The 13,001-nt window shown below is 51.5% G+C and overlaps 4 protein-coding genes across 4 annotated transcripts; 2 read left to right on the top strand and 2 right to left on the bottom strand.

Annotated features, from left to right (window-relative positions):
* Positions 1-123: 123 nt before the first annotated feature.
* On the top strand, positions 124-6,670 carry BDQ94DRAFT_185835 (MFS transporter/fungal specific transcription factor domain-containing protein; the record flags this gene model as incomplete). The annotated part of the gene is made up of 14 exons (XM_026774985.1): positions 124-341; positions 390-514; positions 577-1,467; positions 1,515-1,575; positions 1,621-2,196; positions 2,474-3,359; positions 3,546-3,851; positions 3,889-4,049; positions 4,401-4,480; positions 4,824-4,975; positions 5,106-5,174; positions 5,225-5,415; positions 5,463-6,464; positions 6,518-6,670. The coding sequence occupies exons 1-14, from the start codon at positions 195-197 to the stop codon at positions 6,668-6,670; spliced, it is 4,800 nt and encodes a 1,599-aa protein (XP_026628849.1). The 5' UTR covers positions 124-194.
* A 401-nt stretch (positions 6,671-7,071) lies between these two features.
* On the top strand, positions 7,072-7,971 carry BDQ94DRAFT_168153 (translin family protein; the record flags this gene model as incomplete). The annotated part of the gene is made up of 2 exons (XM_026770982.1): positions 7,072-7,265; positions 7,332-7,971. The coding sequence occupies 2 exons, from the start codon at positions 7,072-7,074 to the stop codon at positions 7,969-7,971; spliced, it is 834 nt and encodes a 277-aa protein (XP_026628848.1).
* Positions 7,950-9,457, bottom strand: BDQ94DRAFT_139320 (RPEL repeat-containing protein). Its single transcript, XM_026765404.1, has 3 exons — positions 8,711-9,457; positions 8,534-8,634; positions 7,950-8,465 (listed from the first exon to the last, which is right to left on the bottom strand). Exons 1-3 carry the CDS (start codon positions 8,860-8,862, stop codon positions 8,287-8,289), a joined length of 432 nt encoding a protein of 143 aa, XP_026628847.1. The 5' UTR covers positions 8,863-9,457; the 3' UTR covers positions 7,950-8,286.
* A 329-nt stretch (positions 9,458-9,786) lies between these two features.
* On the bottom strand, positions 9,787-12,965 carry BDQ94DRAFT_158007 (thiosulfate sulfurtransferase; the record flags this gene model as incomplete). Its single annotated transcript, XM_026768854.1, has 4 exons — positions 9,787-10,934; positions 10,988-11,205; positions 11,875-11,925; positions 11,986-12,965. The coding sequence occupies 4 exons, from the start codon at positions 12,963-12,965 to the stop codon at positions 9,787-9,789; spliced, it is 2,397 nt and encodes a 798-aa protein (XP_026628846.1).
* Between the last annotated feature and the right edge of the window lie 36 nt (positions 12,966-13,001).

Here is a 13,001-nt window from a genome sequence, read left to right as displayed (position 1 = left end):
ATAGCTGATGCTACAATGAACAAGAGTATATGGTGGAATCTGGCGTCAAGAGGCACATCTCTGCATCGGACAATGTCCGCAGGATCAATCCACCCACAGTGTGGCTTCGGAAAATCTCCGTCGTACGGCTTCCCCGCAGCCAAGAAAAGGTCACTCCACGGGGATCCCACACGTTTTCCTATCATTATAGCGGGATGGGATCTTCCATACTCCGACTTCCACGTCTAGGCATGAATCATGGAGGAAAGCCGTCGGACAAGTCCTACGCCTCGGAGTCCCAGAGCACAGCGGAGGCTTCAAGCCTGCGAGAGATGCTGGAAACGGAAGCAGAAGGTGAAACAGTCCACTGCCACTACGTTGATCTTTCCCGACTAACGCAGTGTCAATAGTGCGACAGGTTGCTGCCTGTATGCACGGCGTGCATTGAAGCGAAAGCCAAGTGTTGTCCTCGAAGCGTTCAATTAGGGGGCACCGCAGAAGATGCAAGCGGACTTTCCAATGCTGCACTTCCAGAGTAAGGGCCCACTGACGGTATAGCAAACTGCTTTTTCCAGAACAGATTTTGACATGATTTAGTTACATTGAAACGCTTAAAAGAAAGGTGGAAGCTCTGGATGATCAGTCTCGGCGCCAACGCCGTCGTCTTACAGCCCACAGAAGCGATGAGAGAACATCGCACTCACCTAACAGCCCAACAGGAGCCGCACAGAATAGTCCACAAACCTCCCATGACACACCATTGACGGAGCAAACCAGTCTCACTGAGCGGTCGGTACAGGCAGCCATGGGAGAAATTGAATTCCTGTCTCGCAACGCCATGGCAGAACCTCGTGGTGAGGCAAGTGGATTTCCCCAGGAACTGGCGATAGGAAGCATGATTCAGGCTTCCCTTACTATTTCAGGGAAAGACCCGACACAATCTTTAAGTTCTTTGTCTCAAAAGTCAAAGTACAGCACCATTTTGGGACAAGCCCCCACACTCGCCAGAGACGTTGTTGCTATGGACCGTTTCTTCGGGCAAACAAAAGCTCTCTGTCCATTCATCGACGAGGAAGAGATGCTAGGATATCGTGATTCTTTCTTTGATAGTAGCCAGGAATCCCAAGCGACTCCGTATACCTCATTCAGAGATTTCAATGTGTATATGGCAGCAGCTATTGGGATCCTACTCTCTCCCGACTCGGGTATTGAATTTTTCGCCAGCAGCTTGCACAGCGCGGCAATGCAGAAGTTTCCCAGCATAATCCAAAGTAACGATGACATGAGCATGTTGCATTCCTTGCTGTTGTTGATTATTTACTCCATGTTCTCATCGGTGGGGGGTTCCACATGGCATCTTCTCGGCTTGGCTATGAAGAAGGCAATATCGTACGATTTCCATAAAGAGCCACTCTATGACATTGGCATACCTGAGGAGAAGCTCACTCGGAGGAGAGGTATATTCTGGAACCTGTACATACTTGACAGGTCTGTGCTACTCTGGGCTTTAGAATGCAGTGACTTATACTCTACAGGACTATTAGCTGCGCAATGGACCGCCCATTCAGTATTGAAGATGAAGATATTACGCTTCAGGTATGTCGCAGGTATACTCCAAGGTGTGTACTAACACCTTTCAAGGTCCCGTCTTATGATGGGGACATCCGTTCACCAGACACGCTTGACTTCCCGGCATACGTTGTCATGCACGCTCGACTGATGTCTAAGATGAGAGGCTCTTCACGTCAGCAGTCGATTTTTCATTATGGAAGCCTCTCCTACTGGAGAGATATACCAAGGGGAATACAAAAATCGAGCGTAGCTCCAGCTTCCTCTAGAGCAATACGGCAGCTCACCTGTAGGGCAATGGTCTGCCTAGCACAAATCATTGGCCTTGAGCAAGCCGCAACCAGGGTTCTTGGGACAACCCATACTATCCGACAAGATGTAATAAACACTTGTAATGATTATATCAATACCGAGTATTTGGCTGTGGAGGACGACTGTTTCACGGGCTCGTTCGTTGATGCGTTTGACATCTTTTCCGTGGGAGTGGTTCTTATCTGCCTGGGAAGGACAGCGCTCCCTTCAAAGATGTCGAATGCAACCAGTGTTCTCAACAAGTGTACTGCTTTATTGACGCTTCTTGGTGAAAGATTTCCAGCGCTCAAAGCTTTTTGCAGGGTACTCTGGTGCTTGCAGGAGTCAGCAGACATGGTAAGCGAAAGAAAATCATACAGCACGACCTACATCAGACCTACAGAACTGGAATAACAAGGCACAGATAATTGATGAGCTGCCGGACATAGTCCCCCATGCTCTTCAAGTAATGATTGAGGGTGCTTTCCGAAGTGATCGCGCGGTTCGTTAACTTGTGGTTTGGGGAGCCAGCCTTCGGAGAATGCCCGCCGGACGGAATCCGTATGTCTCGGGCATATATCATGGCAGTGAATGCCAACCAATGCAGACTGTAAATCTACAGTGTTGTTCCGAGAACTTCAAGGCCAATTATTACTCTTTGCGCGATACCAAAATGGCACCCAGCAGAGACGATGACTTGGTTTCTTCCCGCCAGATTACTACGGATAAACCAACAGTGTATCTCCTTGACACATTCCCTCCAAAGGCAATCGAGCACGCCAAAACACTCTTCAACATTATCCAGCCCCAAGATGAAGAGTTCCAGAACTGGAGACAGAATGCGCGAGCTTTGTTAATCCGAAGTTCGTATCTTACTGCCGAAGATGTTGCCAGTTGTCCGAATCTCATTGCGATCGGCAAGCACGGAGTGGGTATTGATAAGATCGACCAAGCCGCTTGCACTGAAAGAGGCATCAAGATTCTTAATACACCTGGAGCAAACGCACGCGATGTGGCTGAGCTGGTCATTGCTCTTTCTCTGTCGGTTGCTCGTGGCATTCGGTCCATCACAACACGCCAAATGTCAAAGCCCGTCCCAAAGGAGACCTGCAAGGGGCTGACGTTGTACCAAAAGACTGTTGGAATTATTGGCATGGGAAATATTGGACGGACCGTCGCCGAGATATTTCGGGGTGGCTTCGAGACCGACATCATCGCATATGATGCCTATATGCCGGACGATATATGGACGCACATCCCCCACACCAGAGCCAACAGCATCGATGAAGTCATCACTCGGGCAGATATCCTCTCTATACATGTCCCTCTTACAAACGAGACACGGGACATGATTTCCTACGACAAGATTTGCATGATGAAGCCGGATGCCATCCTGATCAATGCGGCTCGGGGAGGGATTGTCAATGAACAGGACCTCACACGGGCATTATCCGAAGGCCATCTTTGGGGTGCTGGATTGGACTGCCACGAACAGGAGCCTCCCAGCTTTGAGAAGTATGGTCAACTGTGGGAGAACCTGAATGTGATCAGTACACCGCACATTGGAGCTGCGACGTCAAGGGCACAATTAGCGAGTGCCACTGCAGCGATTGACAATTTGCACCAGTACCTATCTAGTCTGTGATATTCACACCCAATAAATGCATTGTTACGTTTCTCTTCGTCATCACTACTATACATTCTAGATTTTAGCCTTCAAAACCCTCCCCCCAACCACCCCCCTACAATGCCACCTCACAACCTGCACATTCCCCTCGATACTATCCGTAATGAACAACGTCCTCCCATCCTCTCCGCCAAACGTACAGTTCGTCAAATTCTTCCCCCCATCCTTCGCAGTAATAATCCTCGCCTTCGGCACCCCCTCCCTATCCACCACAAACACACATCCAAGACTAGGATGACAGATAAACAAACTCCCCTCTTCGTCCACCGCCAGCCCATCAGGACCTGCACACCCAAACGACTGGAAGAACAAACCCACTTTCGACGTGCTCCCATCCGCATGCAGCGGCAACCTCCACACAGAATTCTGCCTCGTCATAGCAACATACAAGAACCGCTCATCGGGGGATAACACCAACCCGTTCGGAGATATCCCGTTCGATACGAGACAGTCGAGCCTTCCGTCGGGAGAGAGCCGGTATACACATCCGGACGGGTCCGTCATTCCCGTTTGGCCCTGGTCTGTGAAGTAGATATCGTTCTTGCTGGAGATAATTAGGTCGTTCGGGCCTTTGAAGCGCTCCAGGTTGCGCCGGGTTAGGAGGGGGGTCAGGGTGTTGGTGGTAGGGGAGAATAGGAGGATGCCCTTTTACCTCATTAGTCTTTCATCGAATTGGGCTTGTGGGAGTGGAGCAGGGAGGTACGTATGCACCTGCTTATAATCCGCAATAACTAGACATCCGTCTTCTCGGGCGACTAGACCGTTCGGTTCCCCGTCGTAGCGAATACATTCGGTTACTTCCTTGTTCTTGTCTATCTTGAGAATCCTCCCGTAGGGAACATCTACAATGTAGAGATCGCCATTCTGCGTATAGACTGGCCCCTCGAGGAAGATATCAGATGCTGGGCGTGCCGAGCCGCTGCGCCACTCTGTCGGTTGGCCTGTGCACCGGAGGTGAGAGGGGATGCGGGCGTAGATTTCGGCTTGGATTGTTGGGGGTGGTGGGTAGAAATTCATTTTGAGAATAGTAGTCAATGGATTGAAATTGGTAGAAGATAGTTGGTGTGGCTGAACTGGTTGGGGTTGGCAAGTCTCGTGTCCCCGCAATATCTCGCTTATATAGTAGTAGTGCCTTTTCGTGCAATAGGACTGGATCCGATCCGCGTCGGACATTTCCCGATTTTAGTACTAAGCTATGGTTTTGGTTGATATACTAGGGAGGTGATGGGGGTTTATTTATAATTTGCTGGAATCCGGGGTTACCCCGTGCTTGGGGTCTGGGGAGCCTGTCGTCTAGGTATCGGTTGTTAAAGGTTCAAGTCAAGATGGGTCTTATCACTGAGACAAGGAAGGCAATTCAGGATGCTCCGAAGGGCATGTTTAATGCCTATGTGTTGATGTGTACGTGTGTTTTTGCTTTCGCTGGTGTTGCGAAGGGGTTCGATGAAGGTATTTATATGGACTCACTGCGTGAAGTTGGAATGGCTAATGGATTGTCTGTTGTGGGTAGGAAATATTGCATCGCTTGTTACTCAGCCGCATTTCAAGGCGAAGTTTGGCATTGATCATCTGTCGGAAGAGGACTATGCGGATACGAAGGGGTGGATTGTCTCTATTACCACTGCTGGTGCTGTTTTTGGATGTCTTGGTGTATGTTTGGCTCAATGTTAGCTGTGGTCTGGGGCATACTAATGTCAGTGCAGTGTCCTCGAATCAACGACCGACTCGGACGACGGTGGACCTTTCGTCTGTCGACGCTTGTCTATATTGCAGGGATTCTTGGACAGGGACTATGCAATGGGAATCTTTCAGGGCTTTATGCTTCGAGGTTTATTGCGGGATTGGGGTTGGGTGTGCTTACTATTGTGCCGCCTATCTATATTTCAGAGGTATATACTCCAGAGGGATAACATGTGCATTGTACTAACAGATTTAGATCGCACCAAAGACAATTAGAGGTCTTCTCACACTGCAACATGCTGCCTGTCAACAGTTAGGTGTCGTATTCGGCTTCTTCATTAACTACGGGGTGACTAAAAGCTACCCTGGCGGTGATAAACAGTGGATGCTCCCTACCCTACTACAGCTTCTCCCCGCCACCATATGGCTAGTAGGATCCTTCCTCTGCTGTGAATCACCGCGGTGGCTACTATATAAAGGCAAAAGGCACGAAGCAGCCACTAATCTTGTCAAACTGCGCCATCTACCCCTCGACCATCCCATTATAGTCGCCGAGCTTGCAGGAATGGACGCCCAACTCCTCCTGGAAACTGAATCAGTCGGCGAAGCCACCATATGGGAGCTTCTGAAAGAGACACTCACCCCAATTGAGAGCCGACGTCGCTTCTTCCTCATCTTCATGGCAAACCTCTTCTCCCAATGGTCCGGAGCCAACGCCATCACGCAATACTCACCCACTATCTTCGGCTACCTCGGCATATCCGGTGAAGAGTCAACCTTCCTAGCAACGGGAATCTACGGCGTGGTCAAATTCGCCAGTACTCTCGCGTTTGCCCTGTTCATCGTTGACTTCATCGGCCGTCGTCGATCACTGATAACAGGCATCTGCCTGCAAATAGTAACATTAGTCTACGTTGGAGCGTACCTCGGCGCTACAAAGGACATGACCTCAACCCAGATCAGAAATACACCCAGTGCCTCGCACGCCTCGACGGCAGCTATAGTGGCTATTTACATCCACGCTGTGGCATGGAGTATCGGGTGGTTCGGCATTCCGTATCTTATCGGGTCAGAGATTTTCCCCATTAGGATTCGGTCGCTGAATGTGTCCATCTCGATGGCGTTCCATTGGGCGTTCTATTTTGGGTGTTCGAGGGCCATGCCGAGTTTGTTGGCTGCTACGCATCGGTGGGGTGCGTTTCTGTTCTTTGGCTGTATTTGTCTGAGTGGGCTGGTGTATGTGTTTTTTGCTATGCCGGTGAGTATATTCTGCTTTTTTGGGTGGGCTGGGATGGGGCTAACTGGGTATAGGACACGACTGGACGGTCGCTGGAGGCGCTGGACAGTCTGTTTCAGCGTCCATGGTATACGGTGTATCGGGTTGCTTATCCGTCTAGTGAAGCTGTCCAGGTGGAGAGGGAGGATGCGAAGTTGGGGGATGCTGAGCATGTTGAGAGGGCGTGATGGACTTCTGCATACTTTTTCTGTAGTGTCACCATAATTCTCATGCAATTGGTCTTATTACAAGAGATAGTGAATTTTCAGGTGCGCTAGGAATACATCTGTAGAGATGAATAACACATAATCGAGTCAACTTCACTACCCCAATTCATCTCTGATCCGATCAGATAAGATAACATATCGATCACCCCAAAACAGTAAAGCCCCGCGCCAATAATGACATCTTCTGTCCCAGTTTCGTTCCGTGCATCAATTCTCCCCCTCTACCCTCTACCTTCTACCCTCCCACCCAACAAACCACTCCACACCACCCATTGACCCATCCCATGGCCGGAACAAAACGCACCTGGGACGGACAACCATCATCCACCACCACCACAACAACAACAACCCAACCACCCACCATGGCAGACTCTACCACAGACCAACCCCAACAACCCGAACAGCAACAGCAGCAGCAGCAATCCAACCCTTTCATCAACATCTTCACCACCTTCCGCGACGAACTCGACGAGCATCACGACCGTCGCGAACGCATAATAAAAGCCAGTCGCGATATCACCGCCCTCAGCAAGAAGATCATCTTCGCGTTGCAGCGGTAATCCCCTCCCCTACCCTTACCCACCATCTTATCCCCAAAACTAACACACATAATAATAAATAGAGTCCGAACTCTAAACACATCCCTCCCCGCCTCTCTAACCAAAGAAACCACCACCCGCTTCAAACAAATAACCACACACTTCACCTCCCTCCTCCCAGACCTTCGCCCAGCACCAAACACCCACCGCTACATGCGGCAACTCAGCCCCGCGATCCAGGAATTCATCGAAGCGTTATCCTTCCATCACTACCTCACCACTCAGACATTGATCACCCTCGATGAAGTGAGGAAGCATCTTCCTGAGGGAATTCTGGTTACGGAGGAGGATTATCTACTCGGGTTGTTCGATTTAACTGGGGAGATGATGCGGTTTGCGGTTACCGGGTTGTCTGCTGGCACTTCTACATCTGATGATGGGGGTGAAGGTAGTGGTGGTGGAGGATTGGGGCAGGAGCAGAAAGGCATCGTGGTGGATTTGAGGGAAATGAGATGCGGGTTTGAGGGGTTGAGTGTGCCGGGGAGACATCGGGGCGTTATGTTGAGGGATATGGGGAAGAAGGTGGATGTCATGCAGGGGAGTGTGGAGAAGGTGGAACGCGCGGCGTATGGGATTTTGGTCAGGGGGAGGGAGAGACCGAAGGGGTGGAGGCCGGATTTGGTGGTTGGTGGGGGTGGGATGGGTGGTGAGGATGAGTATTGATTTATGGTGTTTTATGGATTTGGGGAGGTAGAGAGCGGATTTGTGCATACTCGTGTCCATCTTCGACATGGATGAGAGAGATCCAGGATGATGTATGATGTACATGCACATTGAATCTGAAATAACCATGACAATAACCTCATCAATCGTGTACGAGTGTACTAACTGGGTCCTCACTATCTTCAAACAATCATCAATCAGAAGCATTTAAGTTAAATCAAATCAAATCAATCAAAACAAAACACCAAACACCATATCCGTCCATCCATCCATCCATTCATCCATCATCAGTCATACCATACCACCTCCCCTCCCCTAAACAGTTGGAAACCTCGGATCCTCATCCTCCGTCAAAATGCCCTGCGAGATCAAATCCTCCGGATTGGGTCGATTCTGAATCTTCTGGTCGAGGTGATCAGCCAACATATGTTTCTCGAGTTCGCGGGCGTTGGCCTGCAGTGCGGGGGCGGCGTGGGTGGTTGGGAGGATGTTTCCTATCATTGCCATCATCAGTCAGCCATATGCTTATTCTGAGAGATAAATATATATGGTATGTGCATACGCTCAACCAGTTCCTCCCGCTCAGGACGATGTTCAAGATGTTTCTTCAGGGCGTCTGTGGTGCGTTGGCGGGCAAGTTCTTGGCGGGTTGCTTGGAGGGATCTAGTACTTGTTTGTCAGGTACTCCAATAGTTATACAATATGAGGATGATGTGTAGACGGAAGGAGGGGAACGTACGGAGCAACATTCGTATCCAGCAGAATATGTCTATCTTTGAGATCCTGCACGTCAGGCCGTCTCTGGAGATGCTTCTCCAAGGAACTGCGACGTTCTGGAGATGCGGAGAGAGGGGTCTCGTCGATGGCGGTAGCAGTAGTGTTGGGGTCCATTGCGGGGTAGAAGAATGTAGGACTTGTTGTAGCTTAGATGGGTGGATGATAAGTACTAGTATGCTGAGTTGGTTAATCGCTGGGAGATGGGCTGGGTATATACAGTAGTTCAGTGGAAGAGTGGTGTGACTGGGATAAAGAAAGAACGCTGGTTGTCCAGGGGATTAAGAGGGGATGGTCAAGTGATGCGTGCGGAGGACGAATCCACGGGACTGCCGCCGAGGCCCACTGGACGATGTCATCACACCCTGACTTCACCACATACAACAGTGGTATTTTTTCTCACTACAATCAAGGTCAGAATCAGTCACTGTTGCATTCTGGTGCACTGGATAGTTAACTAGTTAGCTAAGTAGCTCGTTAACATCGCCAATCTGCTTCCTCCAATTATCTCCGTAGCAATCGAAAACATGTCCAACAAAGTAACGCAAAGAATGACTGCTATATCTGTTTTGTAACTGCAGAGTAGAATGTCGAAAAGCGGCCTGGGAATTGCCCCCCACAACGTGGCTAGGAGAAAAGATCTGCCCATTTCTTCCCTCGGAAGTCCCAAGGAATTAAAGCAACCGCCTGTCCCTCCATCCTGAACGGAAAGCAACGCCATATGAGGACCCAGCATCTACTACGCCTCTCGCAGCCTAAGCGACGCCCAGAGAGTTCACCTCGACGATGGCCATACTGGATCGAAACTGTCCCGTATCCGAATTCCTCTCGTCTACCGCATTTCGCATCCATGCCGTCTGTCCAGGACCTGTCGCCCATCAATGTAGCCAGTCGACTCCGACAACAAGCCTGACCTTTGGCAGCCCGGGAATGGCAGAACATATCCTTTTCTGCTTCGTGTAACAACCACAATGGTCTATTTCAAGTTTGAGAAATATTCAATCCGTCCATCTGCGCAGACTGACGGACCCGACCATCGGGTCAAGGAACCCAGAGCTTACCACGGCCACGGCTGCTACCACGCGAAGGGCCCCGAGAACCACCACGGCGGCTGTTCGAATAGTTCCGTGACGCCCCCGCCATGCCACGTGCGGCCCCGGACTGGGTGCTCAGATCAACCGTCGGCTGCTGCTTCGTTACACCCAGCGATCGGCTGAACGAGTTGGGGTCGATTGGCTGCGTGGGAATTTCCATCGTAGCCTCCACCGGCGGGGCGACAGACTTGAACGCAGCGGCCTTGCGAGTAGTGCCGCCGCGTGAGCCACCTCCTCTCGAAGATCCTTTGCCGCGACCGCGGGGGACGAAAACAAGCTCATCCTCGTCGCTCTCATCCTCGTAGGAGAGAAGAGACTTTGGTTCAGCGGTAGTCGTCTGGGTTTTCTCCACGTATTTGCACCGGTTCTTGTACTCCCGCTCCTCGTACTGGATGGATGTCCGCAGTTGATGGATGTTCTTGACTCCGATGCCGAATTTCTGCGCCCAGACCTGGGTAGGCCGATCGTTCGTAATTAGAATGCATGTCTTTGCCGCGTTAGCTGCATCAGGGCCGCTGTGCAACCGCCACAGAAGGGCGCTGAGCAGCGGTCTGAGCATCAAAGGAACCGTCGGAATAGTGGAACCCGACGCAGAACGACGGTGCCCACTCTCTGGCTTCTTTTTCGCATCCTTGCCGACTCCATTTACAACATGGGAATTCGAACACTCGGGGCTAGTCCGGGAGCTCCTGGAGGACGGTCGGGATGCAGGGGCGCTGTGAGTGCCGTTTGACGTGATCGAAACGGCATCGGATTCTTTCTTGAAATTCAGCTTGTTGAGAAGCATTTGCGACAGATCGTCCGGGGCGGCGCCGTTCTTCTTCGTATCTTTGAATTTATCCTCGCGATTCCGCTGCGCCACCTGGTTGTCCGGAAGAACTCCGTTGGCTTCGGGTTCCTCCTCGAACTCCGGAAGGAAGAACTTCTCCGCATCGGTCCAGTTCTCATATTGCTCCATAGGACCCTGCAGGATGACTCGTTCGGCGGAAATGTTATCTTTGCCGGAGGTAACACGGTCGAGGAAACGGACGGCCTCCCGGGCATTGATGGCGACTTGGGATCCGGCTCTCTTCAAGGCGTGGAGGCGCTCGAGGGCTAGAGAGGCATCGGGTCAGCAGAAATAGGCCGCGTGTCATCGAGTCACTCACTGTAGAGGGGAACGATAAGAGTGATGGCGCCATTAGTGGTCCATTTTTTGATTTCGCTGATATTGGTGGTTAACGCCGTCTCGTCCACGGCACAGTGGAAGACCTTGCGTCCGGTCGACATGGCTGGCTGAGAAAGGTCGACAGGACCGGTCGCGTAGTTGAAAGGTAAAAGACTGGAAAGCCACAAGGGCCCTAGACCGAACAGCTTGCTTTGACGACTGCGACCGAGCCGCAGGCGTGGTTAGCGTGGTGCTGAAGCCCGTGAGGGAGGTTTGGATTGGGATTAATGGAGGCGGAGGCCTGGGAATGTGGGGGCCCTGGTTCGAGGACCAGAACCATAGCCATTCGCAGCCCGACAGCCAGCCAAATGCCAGATTTGAAGGAATGAATCACTTACAATGAAAACCTCGCTCACTAGGGAAGATCATCTGCAGCATTTTGGGGTTCAAATAAGCGATCGTCGATGGAACAGAATCGAGGCGAGATGGTGAGCGAGGAATGAATCCATCAGCGGATCAACTGAAAGCCGCGGGATTCGCCTGGGCCTGACTAAGCGCCAGACGGATTCGACCGAATTTATTGTCATCATCATATATTCACCACCATTATTGTCCCCTCATAACACGTCGCTGCCATACCCCAATGACTCAATGGCCGCCCGGGAGTTGTCATCACCTTTACCCGTCGCTACACGCTTATCTTATTCGGGATTTCCCATGTACTTCTAGATGGTTCGATCTCTATCTGGTATGGTATAACTGCGGTTGCTGGAATCGGAGATGGAGGGGAAAACGCTATGTCATACAAGACCCGACGATCATCAGGCCAAACCAATCTCTTCGCCTTCAAACCAACGTCAGCTGTCCTTATCCTCCCGTCCCTCCTACGTTGCCTTCTTGATGAGACCCTCCTCCGGCTTGACACGTTGTGCCCACTCACTGTCGCCATTGTCAGCCACTGAACCTTTGTAGAAAGTCAGGGATCGGAAGAGAACTTACGTCCAGCTGCCATCGTATACCCTCCGCAGGTTGGGCTCCCCGAACTCCGCTTCGCCTAGTGCCGTCTCAATGATAGTCGCTGTCACACCAGTGCCACAAGAGCTGATGATGGACTTGGACTCATCAATATCCTTGCCCTCGAAGATCTTGCGTAGCTCAGGCCCCGGAAGATAAGTCTTGGTCTCCGGATCCAGAAGCTGTTGGAAGGCCAAGCTTTGGGATCCAGGAATATGGCCCGACGACAGCCCCGGACGTGGCTCCGGATCGGTTCCCGCCCAGCGGCCGTAGGAGCGTGCGTCCAGGATCTCCACTTCCTTTGCGCCCTCCTTCCTATGCTCCTTGGCGATCTCCTTCAGCTCCCGGTAAGGGATCACGAGTTTCGAATCATACGTAGGTACGGGGTAGTTGGTCCTCTCCGGCTGGGAGGGCTCACCAGTCTCCGTCGGGTATCCTTCGCGAACCCACAGCCTGTAGTTGTTGAGTAGATGAACTCGAGGGTGTCCAAAGACTCGCAGGGTCCATCCGACGCGGGGAGCGCTAAAGATCCCCAGCTCTTCGGTGTCGTAGACGACCACCTCGTCGTCGCGGCGAATGCCAAGCTCACTCATTGCTTCGGCAAACGTTTCGGCGGTAGGAAGCATGTGCGGGTAGGGCGATTCATGATCCTTGACTCCATCCAAGTCGAAAAAGCGAGCCTCGGGAATGCGATGCTTGCGGAAGATGTCAATTCCCTTGCGACCCTCAGGGTCGTTCGGCATGAACCAGGCCGCGCATAGCGGTATCACGCGAGGAGAGGTGGAGATCTTCGTGCGCGGGTTCTTCTTGAGGGCGGAATCAAGCTCCTTGGGGGTAATCAAATATGAGTTGAAAGAGAATTGGCGACATTGGGCCGGTTGTCGTGCCTGTTGTGCAATGGACATGGTGGACCGAACTAGGCGAGTCGGTGAAGGGATGGAATTCCGAAGAGTTACAAACGCCATATTGCGAGGCGGGGGCAGATGCAGTAGATATGGGAG

Source organism: Aspergillus welwitschiae (assembly GCF_003344945.1).
Source record: "Aspergillus welwitschiae strain CBS 139.54b unplaced genomic scaffold BDQ94scaffold_8, whole genome shotgun sequence".
In the NCBI taxonomy this organism is placed as follows: domain Eukaryota; kingdom Fungi; phylum Ascomycota; class Eurotiomycetes; order Eurotiales; family Aspergillaceae; genus Aspergillus; species Aspergillus welwitschiae.
Note: the sequence above shows the minus strand (reverse complement) of the source record. Positions and strands in the feature narration are given on the sequence as shown.

Coding starts and splice junctions, on each gene's coding strand:
- BDQ94DRAFT_139320 (XM_026765404.1), bottom strand. CDS start 8,862: ATGGACCCCAACACTACTGCTACCGCCATCGACGAGACCCCTCTCTCC. Junction 8,635..8,710: donor CTGGATACGAATGTTGCTCC/GTACGTTCCCCT, acceptor AACAAGTACTAG/ATCCCTCCAAGCAACCCGCC. Junction 8,466..8,533: donor GCGGGAGGAACTGGTTGAGC/GTATGCACATAC, acceptor TGGCAATGATAG/GAAACATCCTCCCAACCACC.